At 32.0% G+C, this 12,232-nt stretch overlaps 1 protein-coding gene and 1 non-coding gene across 4 annotated transcripts in view; both read left to right on the forward strand.

The window, feature by feature from the left end:
• Nucleotides 1–12,232, forward strand: part of KPNA4 (karyopherin subunit alpha 4) — a 53,564-nt gene that overhangs the window by 32,208 nt on the left and 9,124 nt on the right. For all 3 annotated transcript variants that reach the window (XM_039857429.1, XM_039857428.1, XM_039857430.1), the window contains 5 exons: nt 1,098–1,267; nt 1,370–1,414; nt 4,304–4,435; nt 8,548–8,676; nt 10,022–10,126. In XM_039857429.1, the coding sequence (XP_039713363.1) occupies nt 1,098–1,267; nt 1,370–1,414; nt 4,304–4,435; nt 8,548–8,676; nt 10,022–10,126 (581 nt within the window). The remainder of the gene's footprint in view (nt 1–1,097; nt 1,268–1,369; nt 1,415–4,303; nt 4,436–8,547; nt 8,677–10,021; nt 10,127–12,232) is intronic.
• Nucleotides 8,884–9,210, forward strand: LOC120599223 (small Cajal body-specific RNA 7). The gene has a single exon (XR_005651833.1).

The following is a 12,232-nucleotide window of genomic DNA, read 5'->3' on the forward strand; positions in this document are numbered from 1 at the left end:
AGAATGGAAAAAATCTGGGGTCTGAATTATATTGTGTCCCTAGATATTAAAGTTTATTTTTACCACAGATTCATTGTTGTTCTTCCATAGTAATCAGAATTGCTTTGATATACCTTCTCTTTATTACCCTTTTGAGGACCAAGATGGAAGGCAAGGGATGGTTAGTTTCCCACAATTATGAGTTTCAAAAGGGGGAATTTCTCTGTAAACTGTTCTTGGCATACAATATATTGCTATTAGGAATACTGTCATTTGTGTATCCAAGGCCCCTCACTCCTTTCCTTTTATACCAAATTTTAGATTAAGAACTGTTAACACAGCACCTTAATATTTGGTTTTTAGTTCAGTGACATTGTAGAGTTAATTAGAATACATGGATGCGAAAAGAATAAGCATTTTATCACTAAATATCATAGTGCAAAGAAAAGTGTTTTCACTTACGGAATATAATACTTCAACATGACTTTCATACTAGAAGTTACAGTGACAGTCTAGATACAGAAATTAAATTTAGAAGTTGCCTAGGGCAGTGATTTTCAAACTTTAGCCTGTTATAAGAATCAAATGAAAGACTTGTTAAAACACACAGTCCTGGACCTGCACAGTTTCAGTTTCAGCAGATCTGGGATTGAGCCCAATAGAGTATTGGTTCTTTGCTGCCCCTTTCTCCTCGACATAATTTTCTAAGTGTATAGAGTAATTTGCAGTTAATACTCTTGATGCTGTGATATTGGATCATCAATATAAATTCTGCAAATATCGTTCTCTCATACAGAAAAAAAAAAAAGCAACAGTTCTCACAAAAATATTTTAAAGAACCTTTAGGCTTCTAGTGTTTAGATGGCATAAAAACATTTCATAGATGAGCAGCTATTTATAAACCTGAATATGTGAATAATGTGAAAAAAAACTTAGTACCTTAAGTTGCTTCTCTTGGCTCAGGGACGTAAAATGTGAACTTGGTTATTACTGTCTAAAACTTATATAAAACTAAATAGTGTAATTGGTTAAAATATAGGAAGCGACACATTGAACCCATTGCTTTGTTTTCTGAATTGCCTACTGTATTTTATTGAATTAATAAATTCTTCCTGTAGGTGATGGGCCACAGTGTAGAGATTATGTCATAAGTCTTGGAGTTGTGAAACCTTTACTTTCCTTCATAAGTCCATCTATTCCTATAACGTTCTTGAGAAATGTTACTTGGGTTATGGTCAACTTATGTCGGCACAAAGACCCACCACCCCCAATGGAAACCATTCAGGAGGTAAACAAGTGTTTCTGTTTTTATTTTTAAACTTAAGTAAATACCATTATGTGTATGTGTTTATCTATGTATGTTTTAAATTCTGTATATTTCTTTCTCCAGATTCTTCCAGCTCTTTGTGTTTTAATTCATCACACAGACGTAAATGTGAGTAAATGCTTCCTATCATATTTTTATATGTGTTGTGTACATATGTATGCCTAGGGTTCCCCCTGTTACATAGGGGAGAAAATGTTATACTGGACATCTTGTCAGTGTACTCTATCAGATTTTTCCATTTCAAGAGCTGTAATTCACATTTGGTATTTTTATATTTATTCTGTGCTTACCGACATCACTAAGTGTAATTTCAGTAAAGAAATCAAGCCTCTCGTTTTCGTCTGGGTAATAACGTGTGTGTATTAATGTTGTAAAAATTCACATTGGAAGTTCTTTAATTGTTCATGACCTTTTAATGGCAGCTCATTTTGATAGCCTGGCCAATGAGAGAACACATATACCTAGTGGTATTTTTGGTTTTTTTGAAAGATAAAAAAGAGAAATGTATGTGCCTTTATGCATGACTTTGTATTCATATACATACACCAAGCCATGGACATCATTTGCTCTTTAATTTCATTTCTATTCTATTTCTCCATTTATAGTGACTTTGGAAGTGGCTTCAGTTATTATAAAGATAACTCTTAAATATTCAGATGATAAGGGGAAAAAAATCAGTGCAGACTAGATTTTAAACATAATAAATATATCTTACTTATTCTTATAACACAAATGGCAAAGGAAAAAGCAGTTCAGGAAATATGAATATGAGAACTTCCCTGACTGTTTATAAAGCCAGTTTAGCCTTCACTGTGTTAGAAAAGCTAGGAATATATGTAATGAGTAAAGGAAGTCACATGAATAAAGTGCTAAGCAACAGTCAAGAACTTGTGTGTTTCTTTAAAAAAACAGTTTGGTATGATGACCAGTGTTTGATAAGCTCCTTCATTCCTTTACAGTAAAGTTTCTAGAGTAATACTTTTTTGCCAGGATCTCTCTAAAGCATATGCAACGAATTAAATTAATTAAAATTATGCTATAGCAAGCAGTGACATAATGTACAAAATTCATTAGATGAATATAATCTTTTCTATAATGATATATTCTGTTAGCTCCAGGTAGTCTAGAATCTTTAAAAAATACATAAGCAATTTTTGGTTTTGGCTCCTTATAGCCAAAGTCTTTGATTAAATTATAAATTTTAATGTTTTACTTTTACAAGATTTCCAAGAAAGATTAATCTCAAAGTTTTTATCTCGACCAGAAAACCAGATATCTCGGTTGACCGTATTCAGAGATGTATTGTGTTCTTTACACCTGTTTACAACAATCCAGTTGAGAGTATAACTTTTATTTTACTTTTGATATAATTTCTCAAGCCAATTTGCATTGTTCTTTTTTAGTAGCACATTTACTAAGTCATAATGTTTACTAAAAATAAAAAAACTTTCTTAGGTAAACACTTAGCAGCAAATTCTTAAATCAGGCCTTCCAGAACTAAAAAGTAAAATAAAAACAAAACTGCTTCCACAAACCATAAGAGAAACATTGAAATTATACTGTAATTGTAATTTGTAAGCTTACCACAGAATATTAACTTTGATATAAAAAGTATACATGAGATTGAGTCTAATTTTGATGTGAGCGTATAAATGACATGTTTATTATTGGGCCTTTAAAAAAATGTCATTTACAAGTAACTTGAAATTTTTTGCCTGTATCAACAAATTTTGGCATATGTTGATATTACAGGGGGAAAAAAGTAAGTTACATTTATAAGTTGAAATTTAGTTGTTTCACATATTTTGATACCATTGTATATGTATGAATTTTCTCAGTCATCTTCTTTTTAGCAAAGCTGGGGATATATGTAATGGGTAAAGGAAGTCACATGAATAAAATGAGCTTTCATAGAGCTTTCTTAAATTCCTGAAAGGAGCAGTAGCAAAGTGCTGTTTTCTTCTAGGAGCCTCTTGGCTGTTTTAAACATATCATTGGTTTAGGATTTAAAATGTTTCAAACTTTTCTGGCTTTTCTTTTTGACATAGAGTCCATATTCTTAAAAGACTTTGGAAGTAAATTTCCAGGCACAATTATCGTTCCTGTTATCTTTGTCAATAATTGTATTATTTATGTAGCAGTTTAACAATTTGTCATATGTCCTTTTGGCCACAATTTCTAATTAATACTTAACATGCAAAGAAAGATGAAACACAATGGCCTGATATACTTTAAAATATATCATTTAAAAATTACAGGCGTTTTTTTTAGTATAAGTTTTTTGGGGTTTGTTTTTAGTAAGTAGTTTTGGCAGTTGGTGTAAATTATGTGTTTTCTTTTTTTTACCTTGAACATGGTTTTTGATTATAGATTTCACAGGTTGCTTTAATGTCTGGATCTGCAGCTGTGGGAGATTTCCACTATTTGGGAAGTTGCCTCCAGTTTTATAAGGCAAAGCAAAGTGGTTGGACAAGATGAAACTACTATAATCCTAATACTAGAGTATTGGTTTTAGACATACCTGCCTGGTACTGATGATACTAGAGAACACCTTGAATTTTCCATCTAGCCCAGATGTTTCGAGCTGGTGTGTATGTTGGATACATATGTTTTTTCCAACTATATACATTTACCACAATGTCCTTTGGCCTGTTATCCCTCAGTATGAACATTCTCTTTTTGGGAAAGAGAATGTATTTTTCTCCTATTTCATGTGCTATGTAGTGTGTTTGTATCTTAATGGATTAAGATTGGATACTAGTCTGTGATTGGGATCAAACTTAACCTAAATATTCTGAATGTGACTTAAAGATGTACGTATTTGATACAGACATTCATAGATGATGATATTTAGTATAATAAAGATTAAGATTCCAGTGAATTGAGGTGAGAGAAAAAGAATGAAGGTAGTAGAACAATCATAGATTAGTCTATATGGTTGAGAATTATTAAAGTAAAATATTCAAAGACTGTTTGAATTTTTATTTTCTTCATTAGATATTGGTAGATACAGTCTGGGCCCTCTCTTACCTTACTGATGCTGGCAATGAACAGATACAGATGGTAATAGACTCTGGAATAGTCCCTCATTTGGTTCCTCTGCTCAGCCATCAGGAAGTTAAAGTTCAGGTGAGTTTGTTGTTGATAAAAGCATAAGTTTTTCTTACCACTAATTACTTTAATCATGACATTCAAAGAGGGACAATTTCATTAGTTTAAAATTTTTAGCCTAATAGCAACAACATATTTGTGATGGAAAGAGTGAGTTACATCCCCATTTTAAAGGTGGAGAAAATAAAACTACTACAGGTCAGCAAGAAACCTCCCCCCTCTCCCAACCCATCCCCGATTAAAAAAAAAGAAAGGCAAGTCAACTCCTTTGTAAATTACTGATTAATAATGTAGACCAGGGCAGTTCATTTAGCAACTTGGGTAGCATCAGAAATGAGTATCGATACTTTTATTTTTCTACTCTTCCTGTTCTCTTTTTTTTCTTCTACTCTCCTAACTCTTCTTATTTTTCTTCCCCATTATCTTTTTTTACTCTCTTCCACTGCACTGGCAAGTTTAGTTAATGCTTAGCTTCACTGGCACTGTGATAACTTAAATATGCTGCTTCCTAAATTGTTTCCTGTGAATTATTTTAAATATTTTTCTTTAATTCTGTTTTATTCTTTTATTATTTTAAAACTCTTCTACATATCCAAAAATTATTTTTAGTTCATTGCTTTATCTCAAAGAACCTGCATCTAGAAAGAGCCAAAAAGAGAGAGAGTGAGAAGTTCAGACAAATGTTATAAGAAGTAAGTGTCAGACTACAGTGGTAAAGGGAGATGCAGCAAGCTCTGCCTACCTTTCTGAGGTAAATAGTATGCTTTAATCTTATAATGACTGAGCATCTACAAAGCCAAATAATAGCATAAAGAAAACTATTAACCTAATTCACTATTTCTCAACCCTTCCTGGACATTGAAATCAACTGTGATACTTAAAAAAAAATTTTTATATTTCCCTTGCTCAACCTCTAGAGATTCTGTTTCAGTAAATCTAGGCTATTTCCTAGAAAGCTGGGCTTTAAAAAGCTCTTTAGATGATACTCACGTACAGTAGAATGGAGACCTACTGCCTTAAATTTTAAAGCATTTTAAAGATAGAGGGAGTACTTCACTAAATTCAGAAAGCATTTTTTTACATTAAAAAAATTATTTTTAATTATATTTAATTATTTATTTTTTATTATGGTGATGTTGGTTAACGAAATTCAGTAAGTTTCAGGTATACCATTCAACAGTGAGGCATATATATATTGCATTGTGTGTTCACCGCCCATAGTTAGATTTCTTTCTGTCACATATTTGACCCCGTTTACCCCATCTACCTCCTCCCCCGCACAACGCAGAAAGCATTGATTAATAGAATAGTTTGTCATTTAGGGGTATCCGTGGCTTATTTTAAATATTCATACTAAGCATTTATTATTAAGTTTGCATTTCTTAATAGTGGTACCTATATCTTGGTATAGGTTTTTTGTTTGTATTTTGTTTTTGTTTTTTCAGAATATATCTTCAGTTCTAATACTGGACTTAATTGAGAAAATAGGGCTTGGAATTTTTCTTTAGCTTGCTCTCAAAGAAAGTTAAAGTTCTATACATTACCCGATAACTGATAGAGATTTTTAAAAACATTTTCAACTTTCATACCATAATTTGGGAAAATAGAATAGTGTAATGAACTTTCATGTGGGTTTCCTCTGTACCTCTGCTTACTCTCCACCCCCACAAATTATTTTGATGCAAATCTCTGATATGTAATTTCATCCAGTGTGCATCTCTAAAAAGAAAAGCTATTTTTTAACATAACTATAATATCATTAGACCACTTTAAAAAAATGTTCATGTTAAAATCCAGTCAGTATCCAAATTTTACTGATTGCTTCATATTTTCTTTCATAGTTTGACCAAATCAATATCCAAACAAGGTCGACCATTGCATTAGGTAGCAGTGTCTTTATGTTTTTGTTACTCTACAACTTTCTTCTTTTTTTTCTTTCCTCTTCTAAATTTGTTTATTAAAGACACTGGGACACTACCAAACATTTTGAAAGAAGTTAAAGAAGACCTAAATAAGTGAAAAGATGTCTATGGATTCATGGATTTGGAAGACTTAGCATTGTTAGGATGCAGTACTTCCCAAATTTATCTACAGATTGAATGCAATTTTTATTAAAATCACAGGTGCCCTTTTTTTTTTTTTTTGCAGAAACTTAAATGCTAATCTTGTAAGTTTCTACAATATCCATATAGAAATACAAGGGGCCCAGAAATAGTCAAAACAATCTTAAAAAAGAACAAAGTTTGGGGACTTCTCACTTTTAAAACTTAATATAAATCTAGAGTTAACAAGACTTTGTGATACTGGCATAAAGGTAGACATATAGATCAATGAAATAGAACCAAGACTCCAAAAATAAACCCATACATTTATGATCAGTTGATTTTCAACAAGGATGCCAAGAAAATTCAATGAGTAAAGAAAAGTCTTTTCAACAAATTGTGAATCTTCAACAAATGGTGTTGACACTACTGGTTTTCCACAAGTAAAAGAATGAAGTTGGAGCCCCACTTCACACCATATTAAAAAATAATAATTTAAAATAGATCAGACATCTAAATGTAAGAGCTAAAAGTACAAACTTCTTAGAAGAGAACATAGGTGTACATCTTTAGGACTTTGGATTAGGAAGTAGTTTCTTAGATATGACACCACAGTAACCAAGGGAAAAGATAAATTAGACCTTACCCAAATTTAAACTTGTACTTATAAGGAAATGAAAAAACATACTATGGAATAGAAGAGAATATTTGCAAATCATATCTCTGAAAAGGGACTTATATCCAAAATACATAAAGAACTCCTTCAACTCAGCAGTAAAAAGACAAATAACCCAATTTAAAAATGGACAAAAGATTTAAATACAGTTTTCCAAAGAAGGCATATAAATGATCAATAAACACATGAGAAAGTTGCTCAACATCGTTAGTCATTAAGGAAGTGCAATATTACTGTATACCCACCAGGCTGGCTATAAATCAGGAAGACAGTAACAAGTGTTGGAAAGGATGTTGAGAAAGTAGAATCCTCATGCACTGCTGGCGGGACTGTAAAATTGAACTCTTCGGAATATAGTTCAACAGTACCTCAGAAAGTTAGACATAGTTATATGACCTGACACTTTCACCCTTGGGTATATACCCAAAGGAACTGAAAACACATGTTCACACAAAAAGTTATACACAAATGTTTATGGCTGTATTATTAATAGTCAAAAAGTAGAAACAATCCAAATGTCCATCAACTAATGAATAGTTAAATAAAATGAGGTATATCCATACAGTGAAATATTCTTTGGCCAGAAAAGGGAATAAAGTACTGATACATGGCTACAAAATTGATGGACTTTGAAAGCATATGTTAAAAGAAGTCAAACACAAAAGGCCACCTACTATTTTATTTTAATTATATGACATGTCCAGAATAGGCAGATCCAAAGGGACAGGCATAGTGGTTGACAGCAACCTGGGAGTGAGGATGATGGGAGTTATACTAGTGAGTACAGATATCCTTTTTTTGGGATGATGGAAATGTTCTGGGATTACATAGTACGGGTGCACAACTTTAAATATACTGAAAATCACTGTGTGTACTTCGAAAGGGTGAATTTTGTGTTATGTGAATTATATCTCAATTTTAAAAAACTGGGTTATTTGTCTTGTAGAAGGAAGAGTTAGCCACAAAAAAACTCTTTAACTTAACAGAAAATAATACAACTAAAGAAAAATAATTGATAACTCAAGTTGATGTGATAGTGAAATCTCATATATTAAATAGATTTCTTCAGAGTGGCACTGTTTTTTTGGTTAACTTATTGAAACACTGAATCTGAAATCAAAAGTACTACCTTATTTTCTTTATGGCCCTAATTATTATCTAAAATTATTCTTATTTGTTTATTGATTGACTTCTACAACAGTATAAGATTCATAAGAGCTGGGATTTGTGTCTGACATATTCATTCACTCTTCTGTTTCTAAATCAGTGCCTGACACAACTTGCTCAAAAAAGATGGGTTGGCATGAATGAATGAATGGAATATATCTTTTATAACCTTCCTAAAACATCTCTGTAGTAAGAAGGAATATTTCACATAGTACAACATCTCATTAAATCTTTTCATGTTTCAGACTGCTGCACTTCGAGCTGTGGGCAACATTGTTACTGGAACTGATGAGCAAACACAAGTAGTTTTGAACTGTGATGCTCTGTCACATTTCCCAGCCCTTCTGACACATCCCAAAGAGAAAATTAATAAAGTAAGTATTTTAAAATACTATCTAATAGCATATAAAATATCAGTAGCTTTCATTTGTTAAATTAGGGACTAAGAACTATCTATAATGATAATTAATATAAGCTGTCATTTAGACATTATGAGAAGATAAAATATTTTACTCTTTGTAACATGTCTTAGTATATGATTTTTCATAAATCAGTTGTAAACAGCACACATTTGGCTCTCATGGAAATGATGAAATAGAGATAATTGGGTGTCAAATGTATGATTGGAAATTTTTAAGATGTAAGTTAAGTAATCTAGTTTTAATATTTTATAGATACTTAATAGAGTGTGTGTGTGTGCATGCATGTGCGTATTTGTGGAGGCTATGGAAAGGGGGCACTGACTGGTGATGCTGATATTGGAGTGCATCTGAGGCTGTTGTAGAAATACATGGGTTGTTGATTACAACATTGCCAATGATTATAACCCAAGAACAGCTCACCAAAGTAGCCTGGCACCCTAAAATCTCTAACAGGTTCATTAAATGTGGTCCTGTGATCTGATCCAAAAGAGCCTACTGCACACTAGCTAATACTAAGTTTTTGGAGTAAAATTTGCTTTACTAGTTTCTTAAAATGGAGAAAATGTTTCAATTTATTAAGTTTGGAATATTATAGTAAAGTTCTACATAGGATGTTAAGTAGATATTTTGCTTTATTTTATGCTAACTGGTTTCAGTGTACATTTATTATCTATGAAACTTGTAAAAGACTTGTAAACGTCTTGGCGAAAATAGCACCATTGTGGTGAAAAGGGTAGCATTAAAAGATCATTAAGGTAGACCAATAAAGCAATCAAACATCTGGTTCTGCTTTAGCTCTTGAGAGAAGTGGTGCAGCAAATGACAGTTACAAATAAGTATATTTAAACAATACACTTTCATTTTTCATATCTCAGTTATCATATTGAGATTTAGCTGCTTTGGTTAAGACTCTTGATCAGAATATAATAGAAAATAAAACATTATGTGAAGGGATGCTGAATCTTGCTTACAGTAGTTTTAGAATTTGTATTACAGCTTATTGGCTCCTTAGTATTTATTTATTCAGCCAACTTTCTTTTGAGTTTTAGTGTTTGAGAAATTGCTTTCAAGAATTTTCTAGAAGGATTAGTTCTCTATAACTTGGATTAGGGCCATTAGCAGTTTGTCCAAAGAAAATATGAAAAAGGCATAGAGGAGTTGAGATTACTAAAACTTTTATTAGGGAACTCATTCCATAATAAATCATTCGGACATTGTAGTGAACGTGAGTTTTTTTTCAGTTCAGATGCAGATTTTGTTTTTTAATGAGAAATATTGAAGGGATCTTGTTCTACAGGAAGCAGTGTGGTTCCTCTCTAACATCACCGCAGGAAATCAGCAGCAGGTTCAGGCAGTAATTGATGCCAATCTTGTCCCAATGATAATACACCTTTTGGATAAGGTAAGAAAAATCATCTTGTATGTATCTGAGTAAGAGTACAGGGGTTTAAATTTAACAAATTATGTGACTATATTCTCTTCATTTATTTAATTAGAATCTGTACAGTTGCATGAATATTACAGCAAAGTGGTATTACTATTAAAACTCTTCAAACCCAGCAGTTTTTATATACAAGAAACATTTCAGGAACCCCGGCCCTTCCTCTGTATCTTTCTTTTACCAAAATTATCATTATCCTGGGATTTTTTAAACATTCATATTATACTACTGATTATACATGCTTGCATATCAATAATTTAATACAATAATTTAATACAATAATTTAATACTGAGCACTTTAAACATATTATCTCATTTAATACTATGAGTTAAAAATTATCCCCATTTTACAGATGAAGAAACTGGTATAGACAAATAAATTGCCCAAGATCAAACAGCAAGTATGCTGTTTGTTCATATGCTGTTTATTCATATGGTGTATCATATTTCATGTATACATTAATGTTTGGGAAAGAGACAATTTAAAATGTCACAATCACAGCATGAGGGTTTTTTCTGAATACTGATCTGTAATTAAAGAGATAATATCTATCTTATTTTCCTCCTTGTTTACTATACATTGGTAGTAGAAGCTACTTTCCTATAACCTGATAGATCAGGCTTAAGATTTAGGCAAGAATGTTTAAGCACTACTCTGTGTTTCCTAATGATTCACATCAGGAGACAGGTAATATCTGTTCTATATCTAGTGATATTAAAATTGATGAGTGAGCTCAGGTGTTCTCGGCCTACTGCAGCTGCTTATTATAAAGTTACCCGTCAATCTTTCTAATGGTTTTTAGGCATTCAGTGATGATCATTGCCTGGATCCCTTATTTTACTACAAAATGGCGACTTTCTAACTCTGTTATTCTTTATGGATTAGCCATTATTCTTCAATCAGGAGCTTTTTCTTTCCACTATTGGTTTATACAGAAACATATTTCATATAGGGAAAGCAAGATTAACGCTTAATTCTTGCTCATTATCACAATCTCAAAAGGAGACTAGGGTAGAGTTTTTAGTGTCATTAGGAAATTATGGATTTTTTAATATTTTTTTGTAAGTTTTAGTTTGTTATAGTTCTTTCTGACACTTGGGTTGTTCCTTGACCAATGGGAACCTCTTAAATTTGGTATCTGTGGGGTTTTTTTTTACGTTACCCAAGTAGTTTTTGAGAGCTTCCTGTCTTTTGGATATGACTTGATTCCCAGGCTTATCTTTTACATTTTCTGATCTAGATCTTGAGTAAACTATTTCTCCCAGGTGTTCGTTCTTGTAGCAAATGATATTTAAGGATCATAGTTCAGGTGCTAAGGATGATCAAAGTTGTCATTGTTTCTAGGCCTGAGAGAACAAAATAGGTGAGTTTTTTTTTTAGAAAGTGAAAAATATATTGTAATGTGAACATGAGAATTTGTAAGAAACAAATCATGAATGAAAGGAAGCTGTTGGATATTACCAGCTATTTATGATAACCATGTTTTTATTTTCACTTCTTTGATATCATATTTTCATCTCTTTTGTGCTGGAATCTTCCTAGAAAAATTGAGGATATATTGAGATATGTAATATAAAATCTATCAAAATAACAAGACCACATTGCCAGTAACATGACTCTGTCATTTCTGAGATTTCTTTGAGGGTTTTTGTCTTTGGCATATATTCCATCAGTGATGTACTTAAAAATAATGTGACACTTGAAATAATTCCTGTATGAATGGTTAAACCACCAACTTGATATACAGTTAGGTTATTTGTTTTTTATTTGGGAAAATAACTTTAGCTTTTTTTTTTATCTAGTTTCTGGTTATATAAAGCATTTATATGGTTTCCAAGTAAAAACCATGTACCTTATTTTAGGTATGGACACAGAGGTCTCACTTATATTTCTGTCCGTTTCTCACTGTTGTCTCCATTCCTTTACAAATGATCATTTTTATTAGTTTTTGGTTTATTCTTCCATTCTTTAAGTATAAGCAAATGCCTATGTACATACCTAGTCCCACCCTTCCTTACACAGAAGGTAGACTTCCATATATTCTTCTCGCATTGCTTTTTTAAAAA

This window comes from Pteropus medius, unplaced genomic scaffold (assembly GCF_902729225.1).
Source record: "Pteropus medius unplaced genomic scaffold, Ma_sr-lr_union100, whole genome shotgun sequence".
Taxonomy (NCBI): Eukaryota; Metazoa; Chordata; class Mammalia; order Chiroptera; family Pteropodidae; genus Pteropus; species Pteropus medius.